Raw genomic sequence first — 19,053 nt, forward strand, 5'->3', positions numbered from 1 at the left:
ACTCTCCATTCTCTTCTCGTGGCAAGAAGGGTGCATGGCATACGGAGGTATCTAATCGCCATTTGTTGAGTGAATGCCAGTGGCGAGGTAATACTTATAACATGGGACTTTTGGAAAATAACTTTCCCCAAAACACGATGAGGCGCTGGCTTAATAAACGGGACAGAAATTAAGCCATCAACCTCATCTTAAAAAAAAAATGTTCTCCTTTCCAGATCACTTGTGAAAACTCATGCCCTGTCTGATGGACTCAGAGTATTTCTTAAAGAGTTTTCTCTAGGAGAGATGAGCAGAAACTTGAACGCCTTCAAACGAGCTCCGGGGAATCTTCTTTCTAACTGATCAGAGAGACAGAGAAAGAGTAGAAGGAAGACATGGGATTAATTGAAAGAAGAAAAATTAACTTACAGAACCTACATACGGTGAACATCATGAATATCATTCTTTGGATAACAATAAGAGATGAGAAATAAAAGGTTTGGAGTCGAGACTTGTTATGATTGCTGTTTTGTTTAGTCAACAAGTTGGTCCATTATTAAAAAGATGTTTTTGAAATAGAACAGCTTAACTTCTGGGTCTCACTCTGAGCATGAGGAAAGCAGCCCCTGAAGCCCGGGAGCTAGCCTGCTGTGCTGATTTGGTGCTGTCGGGTTGGCCTTGGTGTTCCTAGGAGCTGGCTGGCCTGGCACATACAGCTAGGTTTTTGTGTTCTGCAGAACAGAAACATTTATATTAGAACACCAACATAGTGCACGGCCACTATGTGCCCATGATGGAATAAGACAAAACCTAGACTTCTCCGCAATCGTGCTTGAACCAGACAAAAACATAAACCCTGTCCAAACCACAAAAATGACCAAACATCTCTCATACTGCTTAAAATGAGGGACTGCTGCTTCTTTCCCAATTACAGCTTTAGTCTTAATCTATTCTTCCCTCCTAGATAAGTTCTAATAAAGTACTCAATTATAGAATTGTTCTGGCTTCCTGAAACCATCTAATCTGGAGTAAAGTCGTCCTTCCGTATATTCTCCTGAAAACACCTAACCAAAGCCTGAATTCCGTTAGTCCTTTCTTAAACTCTTACTAAGCTATCTCACAGTTCCCCATGGAGAGTGTTCTCCCTTATGACAACAAACAATAAACCCAATTTATTCAACTACAGGTGTCTTTCTGATGACTGGAGGGTATTCCCTGACATTATTTGTTCACTAAAGTATAAACTGACTTCTCCAGGATGCTGGAGTTGAACAATAAGGTATTAAACTCTCCCGATTAAATCTTACAATGGTATCATATTATCAAAATGTATTATTATTGTGTCCCTCCTCAGTTAAATAGAATATTTCAGATACTCCCAGTAGAAATGATGATGGAATAAATTATTTTTAAGAAATGAGACAAAGAAAAGGAACAATTGGAGTTTCTATTTTCTTACAACTTTTATATAAGAGAGGTAAATAGCCTTCTATAACGCAGAGCTCTGTGGTGAGGTCATCAAATTCATTCCATGGAAGCAGTATATTTTTCTAAGATCCTCAGCTCATCACTATAATTTCTACCAGTTCTCTTTGTACAGAGATTTCTCCATGGAGCTGTCACAATATTTTTCTTCCCACTAAGAATACTAGAGTGATTTCTCTTCCCGAGTTCTTTTTATGTTGTATAATGTGACAGGTTATTAAATCAATTTCTCTTCCTCTCTTTAAATAAAGCACAGCATCAAGTACAGTGATCGTTTAGAATGAAAGATGACAGCCTAGAGATGCTTGGATTCATCATTCTTCAGTTCTAACCCACACACATACACAACCTACATCTCTCTTGTGCATGCTCTCGCTTTCTTGCAAACTCACACACACTGTATACTAATAAATACATGTCAATAATTAGTTATGTTTTCATTATATTAGTATTTTATATCAGTCACATTACATTATATTAATAATATCCATATTAATATAAAGACAGTTTTGGAAGGAAGACAGAAGTGTGATTAGAATTACTGAAGTTAGTTCATGTCATTCCAAACCAATACTCGTTCTGTGATTGGGGCAAGAAGGGATGACAAAGTTCTGGGGAGTCTGTATATTAAACTCTAAATACTCAAGATATTTTCTAATGAATTGCCTCCTTCGATTCTCACAGTTGTCTGGCACGAACACATTGGTATGATCATTTCAGATAGGCAACTGGGTAATTTTCAAAGCTTAAAAAGTGTGTTCATCATTTGACCTAACACTTCCCCTCTGAAAACAATCATAGTGTTCACAGAAGTATATTAATAATATCATTGATGGCTAGCAGTTATGTAATGCTAAGTGCTAGACTCTGTTGTGTGTTAAATACTCAAAACAGCACTGCAAGATGTAGGTATTTTCATTGTCCACATTATACAGCTGAGAAAATGGAGGTCATTGACTCATGTAAGATCTTATAGCTGACAAATAATGGAGCTGGGATTCCCCTATAGATAGTGTGTAATTAGAATCACATGGTACCAGCACACCATACTGTCTCACCATCAGAAACATGTTGATTGTAAAATCACGGATACAACCTGCTCTTTCCCCAGTATTATCTATCATCATTCACCCAATTGCTCAGACCTCTGGAATCACTCTTGATTCCTCTCTTTTTCTCATACTCTACATCCAATCCATCAGCAAATTGTACAGTCTACTTTTTAGATATACCTCATTTCAAACCACTTCTCATCTTCTCCATGGTTACGACCTGATCCAAACTACATCTCTCACAAGGACAAATGCAGTACCCCTGAGCTGTCTCTAGCATCTGCCCTTGTCTCTGTACACTGTCTGGCACAAGCAGTGTAATCTTTTAATACGCAAATTACTTCCCTGCTCTAAGTTTTCTAATGCCCACCACCATCACACCTAGAACGAAATCCAGGATCCTTGCTATGACCTGCAAGGCCCTGCACCGCTGGCCCCTAGCTGCCTCTTCACCATCATTTCCTCTCATGCTTGCCTTCTTATCCCATTGCACTCCAGCCACCTTGCCTCCTATTCCTGAAATAAGCTAAAGAATGCCTGCCTCTGCTGGTACCTTCTGTTGGAACATTTTCCCTGTTTCCAGATGGCGAACTCCCTTACCCATTCAGGTTTCTGTGCAAATATTGCTTCCTCAGAGAAGTCCTTCCTGACTACAGTTTTTAAACTAGTCCCCCTATCATTCTCCACACCCTTCCTTGTGTCATTTTTCTTCATAGCTAGCACTTACCACTACCTGACAAAAGAGCATGTATTTATTGTTTATTTTCTATTCTCCCCACTAGCACGAAAGTTGAGGCCATGTATTGTTCCCTGCTGTATTCCCCACCCATGGAACAGTGCCTAGCATATAGTAGGAATTCAATAAATGTCCGCTGAATGAATTAAAAACTGAACTGTTTACACGTGCACCATTAGTGGGCCAGTAGGTGAATCATGACTCACCCATAGGATGAACTACTCTCTTGTCAGACAATTATAGTGGATAATGCTTATTAGGATTGCTAAATGTGGTTGGGCAAATCTCAAGGTAGCAGGTGGGAAATGGGCAAGCAAAGGATCCAGCAGTAAAGAGATGAAGATGGTTATGTTGGGATTTGGTGGCACTGGCTTCTAAGAAAGGGGCAGAACTTGGCATAATGGGTACTCTTTGCCAATCTGTAAATTGGCAATGAAAATAATAGCCCTGACTTCAGTGGGTGGTTGTGATGAATCCATGAAAACGGTATGGAAGGGTATGCAGAGACGAGCTGCTCTTATTTCTTCTTCTTCTTTCCCTCCTCCTCCTCCTTCTTCTGTTCCGTTGTTGTATCTAGTGGCGGTAGCATATATGTATTATTTTTAAAACTGGTGTTTTAAGTCAGGAGAGGGACTTCAATTTATATTTCCTTCCTGTTGTACTTCTTCTGGCTATGCATTTCCTAAGTTTATCATTTAGAGTACCGACTTGTTCCCTTTACAAGTTCCATATTTGCATCTTTCAAGCTTCTAAGACAACATCCTAAATGGGAATTGGGCTTATATATATATTCCTACATTCCTCCTATCTAGTCACACCCTTTAAGGTGGTCGTAGCATCATGTGATAATAAGATGAGGCTCCTTAGCTAACTACCATTTCCAAACAGAATCCGCGATTTACCATGAGGCAAACATTGGACCCTCCTCCTGTTAAGAAGCAGGGTCTATGTCCTCTCCCTGAGACGGCCATGCATGGAAGGCCCCACGCAGATGCTCCAATTGGAGGTCCTAGTCTGACATGAGAGTGAAGATACCTTTAGATGATTTGAAACCCCAGGCTTAAATCGTCACTAGCCTTCCAGTCTTCCCAGCTGAGGCCTTAGATATTGTAGAACAGGGAGAAGCCATCCTCACTGTGCCCTATCTAAGGTAGCGATGGACAAAATCCATGAGCTTAATAAAATGGTTGTTTTGAGCTGTTCAATTTTGGGATAACTGTTATGCAACAGTAACAACTGGAACAAGCTGAATGAAGCAAATCTCCAATAGGAGAAGGCTTAAATAGGTGCTTCCTCCCCACCCCCACGCCCCACACACAAATCCCAGGTTCTCAGAAGCTGTTTTGAAAAGGCTAGGATTCAAAGGAACAAGTGTGTGTTTGTGTGGGGGGGGAGCGGGCGGGGGATATAAAAAAAGTACCAAATTTTCTCACTTCAATACACAGTTCTAAAACTATAATCTTTCAACAAGAACTAGTCTTCACACTCAAGAAGAAAATATCTAAGACTAAATTCTCAGATGAGAGGAAGCTCTTGAAATATCAAGTATCTGAAAACTGACTAGCCAAGATAGGGACTCGAACATTCCTGAGCTTGAACTCAAGACAAAATATTTAATTAGCCTATAAACTGACCCTGAGCACATCTGGAGTTTCCAGAAGGGAAGAATTTTCTTGTCACTTCTCTTCTAAGACTACCAAATATCAGGGTGTTGGCACAGAAGCAAAGATGGAAAGGTAAGGTTATCAACACGGCCTCTCTGATTCCGGTCCACAGATTAGAGAACAGGGGCAAGGGGAATGAAGTCGCTCCAAGTCTATTCATCTTCTTCAAAACGCAGAGAGCGCAAGGGATAAGGAAGCTGAGATAACTCCCTACCAGGGGTGCCAAAACGGATCAATCAAAGTGGTTAGTCAGAGACTTGGCAGAAATTTAGAGGCCTGTTAAATTTCCTCACTGAAAGTTCTCTTATTTTACACAGAGGAATGGGACCAAGAACACTAGGGCTGAGCAACAGACTGAAAATTTGCCTCTGGCATTAAACACCTTAATCTGGTGACAACTTCCAAATTCTGAGTAGTAGGTGATGTGCTAACCACGTGAGCTTTGCACACATTATCTCCTTTAAACATAATACTATTTAATATTTATTAAGGATTCATTATGCCCCGTTGTACTATGCTAAGCAATTCTTAAGCTCGGTCTCATTTCATCCTTATAATAAACCCATGAATAGGTTTTACTGTTGCCTCTATTTTACAGATGTTGAAAACTCAGGCCTAGAGAAGTTGAGGCATTTGCATAAGATCAGATCACACAGATAATCCAAGTGGTCTGATCCCAGTCTATAGCATCAGCCTCTTTACTATCCTGCCAGCCAATCATTAATCCTCACAACCATTTAGACTTGAGGTAGTATGAAAGGCTCAGAGATGGTAAGTGACTTTCCAGGGTCACACAGTTAACATGTGGTGGACCTATGCCTTGTTTCCAACTAACTTCAGATCAAGCCACCTGCTGTGACAGCTTCCTAAGTTGTCAGGCAGTGATTTCAGGTTTAACTGAAGCTTGGCGAGTCACGCCATATTGTAGTTCAGTTTGATTCTGAGCTAAACCAGTCCTGGGTTTATTTTTTTTCTCATGGTACTCTCTCAGAATTTTCAAATTTTTTAGCAATGGAATTATATTTCCCCATTTTAAACTAAAATCTTACATAGGACTCCAATATACATAATAATTAAAACTGATATTTTATTAGCATAAATTTATTGTATAAATTGAAATTTCTGTCATTTACTATAATGTCAAGCTATGGGAACATAATCTGAGAGTTAGTGGTTTCTGATGTGTTGAAAGTATGTGTGTTCTTTTCTGTTATATATTTTGAATATTATATTTCAGGAAATGCTCTATATCTTGATTGGGGCAGTGGTAACCCAAGTGTATATATATTTGTCAAAACTCATCAAACTTAACACCTAAAATGGATGCATTTTTATGCATCTTATATGCAAATTGCCTCATTAAAGTTGGTAAAAAGCAAAAAAGTTATATTTATATTTCAAACAAATGTCTTCGGTACTTCTAAATAAGTTGGCTCCTTCCAAAACACTATTTGAAGTCTGGAACGCAAACATATCAGTGACTCAGAATGGAGAAGTTGAGAACTATTTGTGTCCTAAGGTTCAAATCAAGACATTGAAGGACTTTAATCTCATTCCAGGAATTTCTATGGCTTATAAAACCCATCAAATCTCTGACAGCTAACAAGAAAAACTTGCTACCATCTATACTCAGTTGCTTTTGAAAACAGGAGAAAACCAGGTGGAAGGAAGCTGTGTTTTCAGCAAATCATTCACTCTGTCTTCCATGTTGTCTCAGTGAGAGACCTAGGAGGGGAATAAACTCAGATGAAGCCTGGGGTGGAGGAGAGAAGAGGCAGCGAGGCCCCTGGTCTTTAAATACAGCTACAGGCTCTCTTTGCTCTCCCTGCCTCACTCTCCCCTTAGGAAGAAGAAAGGGGGAGAGAAGAGGAGGAGTGTGAAGATGTTTAAAACCAAAAAGACGTCAGGAAGGAACATTAAGGCTAACAGAACCAGTTACAAACCACTCCACAGACCATCCCTGAGTGGCAGGGAATGTCCTTCAAGCATCATCTCAACTACTTACAACTAACTGCCTTGCATATGTTTACACACAAACAGCACATGGACAAAACCCTTTTAGATCAACGTCTTGCCTCAGGCACCCCAATCCTAATTCTACATGAAAGAGATAATAAGCCTAACAGTGTAGTGAAATTCTTATCAGTTGAATTCTTACTCTCCTGAATAAGAACAGGATGGTCCTCAAAAATCCAGTGTCTCAGGCGATGAGCATAGGGAAAATGGACCAGGGAAATGAAATCTAACTACTGAATTACAAGCATCCATTGTGCCAGGCATTCTGGTAGACACTGGGGATACAAAATCAATACAGTGGTCACAGCTTCAGCCTCCCAGAGTTCACATCCCCAGAGACTTCCAGATACATACGTCCCTACTACTCTTCCTTTACTAGCCAAGGGGCTCTTTAAATTGCCTTAGTCCTCAGAAAACATGAGGACTGAATAGCACATGTTTATTTAGAAAACATTTCTCAAAAAATGACACGTTCAATAATCATAGCACTTACTGAGCATTAACTCTGTTGGACCAAGTACTGTTTTAATCGCTTTACAGGTATTGACTCATTGAACCCTCATAATAGTCCTCATGAGGTAGGTACCATGAGGTAGTTACCCATTTTACAGATGAGAAAACTGAGGCACAGAAAGGTTTGGGTAAGTTACACATTTAGCACAGCTGGGCTAGGACTTAAATCTAGGTAGTCTGGCTCCAGAGTCTGAGCTCTAAACCCCTGTGCCCTGCACCACTGGAAACATTTAGGAGGTCAGGCTAAAACCATCATCAATTGGGTACGAGAAGGATGTTTCAAGTACTGACCGAAACAAATTTAATTTCTTTAAGAAAAAATAAATGCAACAGTTTTAAATGAATCATTGATTTATCTGAGGACAGGAAAACATGTTTATTTTAAAGACTAATGGCAGTGGCATTTCATTGGGTTATTTTATTTCCACAGAGGCCAGGATGAGGGAAGCGCACAGTCATGGCACTGGAGACACAAGGATCTGAGTTCAAATTTGAATACTACCTCTTACTAGTCTTGGGACCATGGACTTGGACTTTTCCTATGTGAGTATCAGCTTTCTCACCTGTAAAATGGGTAATCACACTCCCTATCTTCCAACACTATCATGAGGATTAATTATATGAATATGCACGTACAGACTTAGCACATGGCACACAGCAGACACCCGGAGACTCATTGTCTCAGAGAAGGGCAGCAAAGGACACTGGCAGCACAGCTTCTGTAGCCAAGACAGTTTGAGTTTAACTTGTCATCACTCCTCCACTTCCTACTTGTGTGGCCCTTGAGCAAATTACTTAACTCTGCTGGTCCTCTACATAAAATATATACGGAACTCAATTTGTCGGCTTGTTCTGATCATTAAACAGGACGACACATATAAAGTGCTTAGGAGATTACATGATACATTATATAACTCCTCTCAACATAGTTCAGGTATCGTTATTAATGAACTACCAATTAATGAACTACTAATTAATGACAATTAGTAAAAAAGATTAAGTGGACTGAAATGACAAAGGTGATTTTCTTAAGGCGGTGATTATCAATAGTGAGTCCAGGGAAACATTAACACAGGCACCAGGAACTAAGCTGAAAACACCTCTGAGATGCTGAAGGTGGTTCAAGCTAGAAGCTCTAAATCATAGATGCCTCCTCAAGCTCTCTCCTCCCCAACCTGTAATTCCATCTTTCAAATTCTCCTCATGGGACTTAAGCTGCATTATAAAAACCTATGGCGACCAATGCTGAGTCTGAGTGCCCAGAGCGTGGTTTGCCAGTTCTTCAAACTAACGAGGCAGTGACACCCATGCCATGGTGATTTCCTCTCTACTGGAGGCCAGACATTATTCTTCCAGCTGACAAATCATCTTCAGGGCACACAAGAGAATTAACAGTCAACACAAGATTTCAGTTCAAATTGTTATTTCCTCATTTGCAGCCTGAAATTTCCCATCTTGTGCAATTTTGTTTTCAGACATCATGACATCGACAATTTTGAGATGTCAGTGATAAGAAAGCCACTTAGTCATATATTATGCAACCTAGTAATCTTCCTCCGCTTCGTCCAAGTTCATCACTTACAACCGCAGTCTCTGGTCACAGGGATGTGACCTCCGGCAGCAGGGAGGAAACACTTTTTCGTTCTAATATTTCATTTTGTTTTCTTCTCTGTTCAGGGCTTGGGGTAAGATGTCTACTATCACCAAAATCAACTTTCTTTTTTTTCTTTTATAAGAAAAGAAATTATTCTTATTAAGGATGTGTTAAGGGGGCGGTAGAAGGCAACATCAAAGTTTTCCCAAATGGGAGTTTGATGTGAAACCACAGTGGAAACTTTGTGAACAACTGAAGAAAACTGTTGTTTTTTTATCATCTGTCATACTAGGTGTTAGCCACAGAAAGGCTGCAAGTCAGCAAAGTGTGAACAGAAAATCTTTCGAGAAAGGAGCTTGTTTGTGAGATCCAGAGGGAATGCTTTAATTGACTTAATTTTCATTTTTCAGCTCCTGTCTGTGCCCACCATTGAGAGGTAAACTACGTCTCAGAGACCGAGCCCAGGGGAGAACAGGAGTGTGATCTACACTCCAACACCTCCAGGGGCCATTCCAGTAGGGAAAGTGACTAGTAGGAAACCCAGGGACAAACTCATACTCTGCATATGAGCAGCTGCTAACTCTCTCCAGCTCATTGTTATACAAGGAATAAAGGCTCCATATTGCCAGAGTTTCTGGTAATTCAAAAGAAACCAGAAACCTGGAGGTGTCTGAAAAATCTCCTGATCTTTAACTTTTGTCAACCAGTACAAAACGTGTTTGAACCCCATGAAGGCCAAACAACAAATATCTGGAGATGAGCTAGAGGCCTCCAGCTTCAAGTGTGCAACCTCTATTAAAATGAAGAGAACATAAGTTTTGGAATCAACCAGACTCCAACTCTACTATTTACTAGTTGTGTGACTTTGGGTATTTGATTAATTCTGCCCAGCCTTAGTCTCCTGACCTGGTTAGTAAAGACTATGTTGCAGGCTCATTGTGAGGATTAGAAAGAATATATGTAAAATGAATACTAATACATAGCTGGCATCAACACATATAGATGGCTACTTTATCTTGTCATCACCTAAATGTTCATATTGCCTGGTCCATTTTCATAAAATTCTAGCACTTTGGAGCAATGTGAAAATGAATATCTCAGATACAGGTAAAATTACTATTTTGGACTTCATCCTCCTGCCTCAATACACAAAAGGGTGATGGCTTACCACTGCCCCAAGCATGAAAGAGGCGTGTTCCATGGAACTCTTCCATAAGCCCTCTATCCAAGAAGGAATTGGGGAAGAAGTTCACAGCCCACATATTTGGGAGTGGGCGAGCCCACCACCATGGAGCGATACATCCCCTTCTGTGCTGCTACCAAGGATGCCATCATAGGTCATATGACAACCAAACCCTACATACATGTGGGTAGGTAGGGAGTGGGGAGAAAAGATGGAAAATAATACCGGGATAGGAGAGTGATTGATTTTTAGCCCCTCCCCATATAGGTAGCCTAAGCACCCTTGAGGTGGTCTACCCACTGCATGTTCAAGGAAGGGAAGATATTTAAGTCACTTGAGCCGTGTTTCTTGAGGTCATGTGACCGTCTGAGCTTCCAGCCTGCTGTCTCCAAGATGGGGTGAGTTATTTTACTGTACTCTGTGGTCTTTAAGGACACAATCCATATCTTTTTCATACATGCTGGGGTTAATTTCAATGTCTGTACCCCCTTTTCACGGGGCTGTTATGAGCAGCAAATGAAATAATGTAAGTAGATGGGCTTTGTAAATACAAAGTGTTATATGGATATATTATTATAAACAATAATAATCTTGCATTACAGTCCACTAATTGATATGTTAGATATAACCACACTAATTATTACTAACAATCATTATTATTATCGACAATCCACCAAAGCACCTGACTCATCATAATATGTTTTCATATGGAATTGGTCCAAGGATAATTGGTCCTCAGATTTACTTACATTTCACTGTGGAGGAGCTTAATAACTGTGTATTAAAATTAAATGGTAAAAAATAGAATTAAAGGTGCTTGGAGCACCATTGTAGTAGTGTGGGAAATAATTTGGCTTTTTCCAAGGAGGACAAGTCCTCTGCCATTCGTACGATCTCTGCCAAGGCCCACGGCATCAAGGGCTTAGCTCTGTTCATGGAGAACAGTCAGCATGACCAGAGAATGGAGCATATGCTCCAGGAAACTGAATGAAAGTCTTTAGTTCACAGCGGGCGGTCCTTGCCTTTTGAATCCCTGAGAAGTGTTCATTTATCCTACCAGCATATAATGTTTCCTTTCCGGAAGTTAGTGAACACATCAATAGTCACTAGAAGGCAGGAGGAAATCATTCTCACTCTTCACTGGAAGATGAAATACATTATCATTACACTGAATTGCACCATATACTATTGCCGTGATATGGCCAGCAGTGAGTGCAGGGGGGATTTACAAAAATCGTTGTAATTTAGGGAAATTAAATGGTAGGTCTGAAATTCTCAGTTTGGAATGTGTTTCCAAGCTACAAGTTTTCTCTTGCTTTCTTTCTGACAGTTACAATCACAGCCATTAAAGATTTACTGAAAGTTTCACCCACTAAATGCACCGTCCCATCTCCATATTCTGGGAAGAAACGGAAGCATCTTCGTCTTCTCAGTCCTCTGACATAGATCCCAAACCCTGCTGGTCTACAAAGAGCAACAGTCTGTTGTGCATTTCAGAGCAACTGAGTTCCAATATTTTAAATACATACAGATGTATCCTCATTGACTCTTAGTACTAGCAACAGCACAGAGGTCAAATTGTAGGTCTTTTTGAATCTAAAAATCAGGATTACATTTATTATTGTTATTTTTTAAAGAAACCCCCTGCAGGGCTCCCAGACTTTATTTTATTTATTTTTAAAGGATGGAGCTCCCAGTGGCTCATGTGGGGATCGAATGGGCAACCTTGGTGCTATTAGCACCACGTTCCCACCAACTGAACTAACCGACCACCCCCAGGCTTACATTTTTATGATCCACTTTAGAAGTCAAATGTTCTGTTCCATTGCTAACACAGGCTACAGCCAATTAAACAAGCAAACAATTCTCCTCCATATGGGAGGCCATCTGAAGTCAGTTCTAACTATTGCAGCAATAACCTGAGCTGCAAATCAGGGCATAACAGGGTCCTTTCCCTGCTGGAAATTCCCTGCTGGAATTTCATTAGAAAAAGCACAGGCCAGAAAGCATAAGTAACAGAAAGAAAATGTCAATCTCTCATTACAGCTCCCCCCAAAACACTTAAACTGTAAAATCAACAGCCCGCGGTAACATTTTTACAAACTCCCTGTCGTCTTCTCCCCACCCCAGCCAACTTCTCTAGCACACCAAAGATACTCTGGATCTAATATTAAAGATGTCAGTTGTTCAGTTATATAAGCTTCTTTCAAGTGCACACATGTGGCTAACAACTACCTCACTGGACAGAGCAGACAGAGCACTCTTCCATCATTGCAGGGAGTTCTATTGAACAATGTTCATCTAGACAGAGCCTCTTCTGCCAAATTTTAAAATTCTCTATGAAAGATAAGCTCACTTTGCTTTTCTCTCTCTTACCCTGACACCCCCCCCAACAATCTCTTTATTATGCAAATCAGTTTGGCCTCTCGATTTGTTCTTTTTCTCCTCACTTAGTCAACTACCAGATTCCCCATAACTAAGACAACCAAGGAACTGACACAGCCAGCATGAATTCTCTTGTGCAAGACTTTCTCTCCATTCTGCAATTCTGTACATACAAATGTCTCTGTAAATCCACACATTTTCTAGGGGTTAGATACAGGAAAATTCACTTATCAATAAATCTTGTCCCAGTGGACTGTCCACGTTTGCTAGCCTTCACTAAACACAGCTAGTAGTACTTACAAGGTTTCAGTAGACTGCCAGGGGCTTCTAACTTGTAACATAGGATTACTTGCTGAATTTGTAGTGAAAAGTAGGTGTTAGCACTAAATAAATACACAGTACATGAGAGGATGAGTGATTTTCCAAGTTACTATGAATTGTCAGGAAGTTTATGTGCCCATCATGTATCCATTTGCTGTCATACTCGCATGCATTCTATACCCTTTCCCTGCAAACCTTGCCAACTGGCTTGCATCAACATTTGGACAATGGAAAGCACTGACGGGAGACCAGAGAGCAACAGGAAGAGAGATGCTGGAATAGTCTTATCTCCCTTTCAGGCATTTCCAGCCCTACCTGCAGCTCCCCTGTCTTTCCTGCTCCCAACAGATAGGCCTTCCTTCCATGAATCTAGCTTCTGCTGGGTGGCCTAGCTCTTTGGCTCTGGCATCACTATCTCCTTTTGTCCCTCTCATCTGGTAAGTTTTTAACTGGTTCTGGAGGGGGAGTTAGGGAGGTGAGAAGAAGCCCTGATTTGAAATGTTTGGGAATGTCTGTGGTGTAAGTACTCACACAGAATTGCAAGATGTCTGAATAGTTCACAGTCTACTCCGGCAAAGCCCATACAAGCTGGTTCAGCACACTACTACTCACCCAAGGCAGAGTAGCAGTTAAGCGACTGGGTTCCCTCACAATCCCTCTGAGTTTCTTAGTATCTCCAACTTCTTTGTTATTAGTTACTTCTTGAATTAAATCCTTTCTCTTAGCTACCTGGCCTGGGCTCTGTTTTCCAGAGCTGTATCCTGAATGTATACTGTCAAGAATGTAAAATCTATCAGAGAAGAGTTTTTCAAAGTGCTGGCATAAACTAACCAGCCATATCACTAAGCATGCTGGAAGTTCAGCTGACATTATTGTTTTTAAAGAGTAAGACTTTCTAGATGAAGGAAGTAGTGAATCAATTTACACTGTGGCCCAAGTTTCTTATCTCACTGGGTACTGGTAACAAAGCGTTTGTGGACTGGTAGCTGTGTGCAGATCACACTTTGAGTAACACTGTAGTAGAAACTTTGGAAAAGCAATTTGGCAATATGTATCAAAAGCCCTACAAGTGTCCTATCCTGTGTCCCACTAGCTCCACTTTAACAGAATCTCTCCTAGGAACTCATCCCAAAAGAAGAGAAAGACCTTATGCACAAAGATGTTCATTACAGCATTATTTAAAACAGGGTATTTTTGGAAGCAACTTCGAAGTGGAAAAAATAGAAAAACAATGAAATAAATCCATTTGATGGAATATTATTTAGTTTTTAAAATTATAATTATGCATATTATAGGGTTATGGGAAAAGCATATACTACTAGGTCATAAAATCAGAAAAGAAAATTTTATATGCGTGATAAGAATCATATAATATGAATGCCAGACGAACAAGGCTGAAAAGAAATTATCAGGTGTCATAACTGAATTATATAAAGAGGGTATTAGGAAATGAATTTGTTTCTTCTAATTTTCAGAGTGGCTTTTTTCTAACATAGGTATTCCACTTAGTTCTGTTAAACTAACTAAACAAATAAATAGATAAATAAAATCCACTACCATAGTCAGTGAGAATATTTAGAAGGGAAAAAAAAGGGCATTATACATTAAAGATACCTGCAAATGCTGTTTTATGTTTACAATATGAGCCTGAAGTTAAATTAGGATCCGCGACCTGCCCATCTGTCACTCATTCCTCCCTGCACTGTGCCTGTTCACCTGAACACATTTGCTCACCAGGCCCTGTGGAACCTCCCTTTCAGAGAAGTGGCTTTGACACATATGTACGGATAAGCAAATGCACCGCCTCCAGGGTCTTTTGAGCTGTCTTTCTCCTGCGGAGTGGAAGACTCTGACCCCTACAAGAGCACCTTCCAACTGTTTGCAAACAGGTGAGAGAAGTACTGAAGGCTTGAAGAGTTTGTCCTCAGGGATCCAAAGCAGGCAACTGTCTTCTCTACTCAGCATAGCTTCAAACCCAATATCCAAAGTCCACCCACTACCTGGTTCCCTTAGGGACAATTAATAACTGCTTACTCTGCTGTACCCCATTCCTCCCTGTCCCCCCATTCACCTCCAACCAGATCTTTAGAAGCATAACTTACTTAGACCAGGGAGCTAGAAGTGAAAAAGAGAAAAACAAAAGAACTTGAAAACCTGTCCTCATCCAATTTGTTTCAACTTGTAAATAAACAAAACCCAGCTGCAGAGTGCAACCTGCAATACTGCCACATAGTCATCAGGCTTCACAGGTGCCCACCATAAGTATAAATATTCTAGCATTGAAGAGCTCAGGCTCGGGAGCTCCACTGGCGAGGTGGATGCCAATATTAGATTTTCCACTTACCACCTGAATGATCTTGGGCACATCCTTAACCGATCTGCCTTTGTTTCCTCATAGGAGTGTTGTGAAGACTAAATTAGTTATTTGACATAAAGCCCTTAGAACAGTGCCTGGCACTTGATAACCACCCAATAAAATAAATGCTGTGTGATGCGGTCCCTGATAAGGCAGCCTCTCTGCGCTCCCCAGGGACCATGATGTCCACAGTGACCACACAGACTAAGGATAAATGTCATAATACCCACAGCACTAAAACAACCACATCGAAACATCATGATACAAACAGAATCACAATCACATTCATTTCTAGAATTTTCCATCTCATCAAAATAAACCACCGAAAGATGGGAAATGCCAAAACCTTTTTGAACCAACCCTCCAGCTGTTCTTCTGTCCATGTGTTTAGACAGGCTTACCTCGAACCACTGTCCGTGGGACTGCATCTTGAGGATGACACAGGGGTCTGGTTTGGAAAGGGCATCTCTGTCCGAAATGCCTTTGCAGGCCACACGCAGCTCAACTTTGGTCAGGCAGGGGCTGTTAAAGATTCCCAGTGTATTGGCAGCAGACTCATAAATGTTGCTCATCTTCTTCATTCTGTTTCAGGCAAGAAAAAGAGGAAAAAAGACATGTCAATCACTGCAATATTTGTCAAAGGAGAAAGCTTCCCCATCACCCTTCAGGAAATTATTCAACACACCGTTTCAAATATTGAATGTATTTACTCTCACTTTCCACCCCAGTGGCACAGTTCCAGTGAAATAAACAAATAAACAAACCCCCCCCAAAAAAACAAAAAACAAAACAAAAAAAATCCCTATAGGTGTTGGTGCATTTGGCTAAGAACACTGTTTTCCTATATGATTTGCATACATTTGCATAGTAAAATTTTTAGTCTGTGAAATAAAATTAATGAATTAGTGCAATAGACTGCAAACTATAATTTAGTCCTATATTAAGGGCATAGACTGTGTGAAATTTTACAGGTTTGTTGGTTAATCAATTTGATCACATTCCAAGTTTTTAAGACTCCTTAAAAAATCCAGCTCCCCTTTTCCTTCTATGGGATGGCACAGAGATGTATGTTGCCCCACCTGAAGAAACAGTCCGAATTTCCCTTCCCTAAACCCTGGCCCATCTTCTCAAGACGCCTTCAGGAAACCAGCTCCAAGACAGAGGTCCAGAATCTGATTTCCTGCCCAGTTCCTAAGTTCATTCTCACCTTTCCTTTCTCCACTCCTCCTGCAACATCAGGATTCAGAATCAAAATGGGGAAAGCAAGGGGCAGACGGACTGTGTGAGAGGAAAAGCACAAAGCCTATGATTCTGGACTCATGGTAACTGCAGCCAAAAATAGGCACCACAGGCCCCTTCTCATCTCCAAATGATAACCTTTCAATAACACTTTGCATCGGAAGGTCCAGGGCTACAGGGATCCCCCAGAGACCACCTTCTCTGAAGAGGACTGGACCTGTAAAGACACTGGAAGTTTCTCTCAGGAGCAAAATTCAATATCCTTCTCATTAATTCTGTTTCCTTATAGATTCCTAAAGAACAACGGCAATGGCTTCCTCCACCTCACATAGCATTGGTCCCCTATAGTGGAATCTCTTCATCTATAAAACGAGAATAATCTCTCCCTCTTTCTTCCCTTCCTCCACAAATATTCTGAGTTTCCTCTTGGTAACAGGCACCATACTAGGTTTGAGTACACCTCACCACCTCTTTCACAGGGTGATGGCATCTCTGAGGCCTCTCTCTCTTTCTCTCTCTCTCTCACTCGCTCACTCGCTCTCGCTCTCGCTCTCACTCTCACTCTCTCACTCTCTCTCGCTCTCACCAGCTGGTCTCTCCAAACTTAGCTTCTAGTTCCATGCCAAAGCCAAGCCTTTTCCACTCTAACAATGCCCCTACTTCACGGCTGATGTCACTGGAATTTTCTCTCCCAATGCTCTATCACAAGGCTCTCTACTTTGCTCCCCATTTTTCTCCTTTCTTTCCTTTCCTCTTCCCCTCTCTCCCTCCCTTCTTCTCTTCCTTCCTTCCTTCTTTGTTTCTTATATTTCTTTCACATTCTAACACTCTAGTACCCTATTTATCTAATTATTGTGAACATATATTCTTGCCTATGTATGCTGAAAGGAAATTGCACTGAATGCCAAAAAGTTATGTCCTATAACAAGAGTGGACAAACTACGATTTGTATGCCAAATCTAGCTCATCACCTGTTTTGATAAAGTTTTACTGAAACTCAGGAATGCTCACTTATTTACATATTGTGTATGGTTGCTTTCTCTCCAGTTGCAGAGTTAAGTAGTTGCAACAGAGACTGCATGGATTGCATAGCCTGAAATATTTACTATATGGCTCTCTTCAGAAAAGGTTTTCCAAACTCTGTTCTAAAATATCAGGTCGGGGAAAGTTGTGGTTGGAGAGGAGTTGGAATTCTGTTTTGTATGTTTCTTTGTTTAGTATGTGTTGGAGGATTAGTTTAAGGATAAGAGTTGCTGTATTTTTATCCATACTAAACATTAATAGGGACTTTGGGACACGTTTTTTTTAACACATGGGAAACATCAAGCTCAGAGAGGACTGGCACCTTACCCATGTCACACAATTATTCCAATGGCAAAGCCGGGGCTGGAATGCCAGTTTTCTATCTTTTAGCCCAATATTATTTTTACCATATGTAAAACCTTTAGCTGGATAAGTATTTGAATCTACCAAGGAACAGTGGATATGACAATATCCTTGATTGATTTCAACCTCCATACAGAATCACATTTTCCTTCTATTTCTAAATCCATTGTATTCATACACAGAAAACACACAAATCCTAAATGCACAGCTTTATCAATTATTGTTCCTATATTTTATGGGTTGAGAGCAGACCTATTATCAGGGCAACGTAGACGACAGAACATATATGAAATGCAATTTAGAAAAAAAGTGAATGGAGAGAGAGCGAATAGACTAGTGGGAAGATGGCTTATGTGGGAAATGAGGTGAACTCTTTATCAACTTTTTGATAAAGACAGTTTATTCTTCAATCAGTGTTTTCCTGAATTCTATTTTCCAATGCATGAATTGGCTCCTTGCAATCCACGTTGCCCTTCTGCACTTCTGTGGGGCCTCCCCTATCTCTGGGGGACATCTCTAATGCCTAGTCTCAACTGTGAGGTGTAATGAAAAAGAGACACAAGGAGACACACAGTTCTTTCCAAGTTTAAAGCCTGGCTCCTCTACTCACTAACCATGTAACCTTGAGCAGGGTACTTAATCTCTCTTATAATAAGACCTTCCTTGAGGTGGTGCTATGAAGTACCGATAAAACATACGTAAAGCAGTTAACACAATGTCAGGCATGTAGTAGATGCTCCAAAACTGGAGTTATTGTTACTATAATCTGACTGCTTTTAGGATTAAATCATTCATTCTCCCACTGCCAACTGGAACTCTTAGACTTCCCACTATTATTATCAAGATCAAAGCTCTACTAGACCCCTTCAATTCGTTCTGTCTTTGCAGCCCACACAGTCTGAGCATACCATCCTCCACCGAAGAGCACACAGACACCCCGCAAATCAGTAGTCTGTCTAAGTATTCATACACATTATCTGATAACTCTGACATGTTCAGAAGGCAGATAGTAAAACAAAAGTGACAATCTAATCACATATGCCAAAAGCTGCCCAAAATAATTTAAAATTATTAGGAAGGCTTCTTGAACTATGGGTTTACGTGCATAATCATTAATGATGTGTCCTACATTATGAGTGTACTG

The 19,053-nt window shown here is 40.5% G+C and overlaps 1 protein-coding gene across 6 annotated transcripts in view; it reads right to left on the reverse strand.

Moving 5' to 3' along the window:
• The window catches only part of CPNE4 (copine 4), a 401,661-nt gene that overhangs the window by 273,209 nt on the left and 109,399 nt on the right, over positions 1–19,053 (reverse strand). For all 6 annotated transcript variants that reach the window (XM_033133293.1, XM_033133295.1, XM_033133298.1 and 3 more), the window contains exon 2: positions 15,686–15,866. In XM_033133293.1, coding sequence (XP_032989184.1) covers positions 15,686–15,866 — 181 coding nt within the window. The remainder of the gene's footprint in view (positions 1–15,685; positions 15,867–19,053) is intronic.

The sequence above is a fragment of the Rhinolophus ferrumequinum genome, chromosome 17 (genome assembly GCF_004115265.2).
Source record: "Rhinolophus ferrumequinum isolate MPI-CBG mRhiFer1 chromosome 17, mRhiFer1_v1.p, whole genome shotgun sequence".
NCBI classification, from domain to species: Eukaryota; Metazoa; Chordata; class Mammalia; order Chiroptera; family Rhinolophidae; genus Rhinolophus; species Rhinolophus ferrumequinum.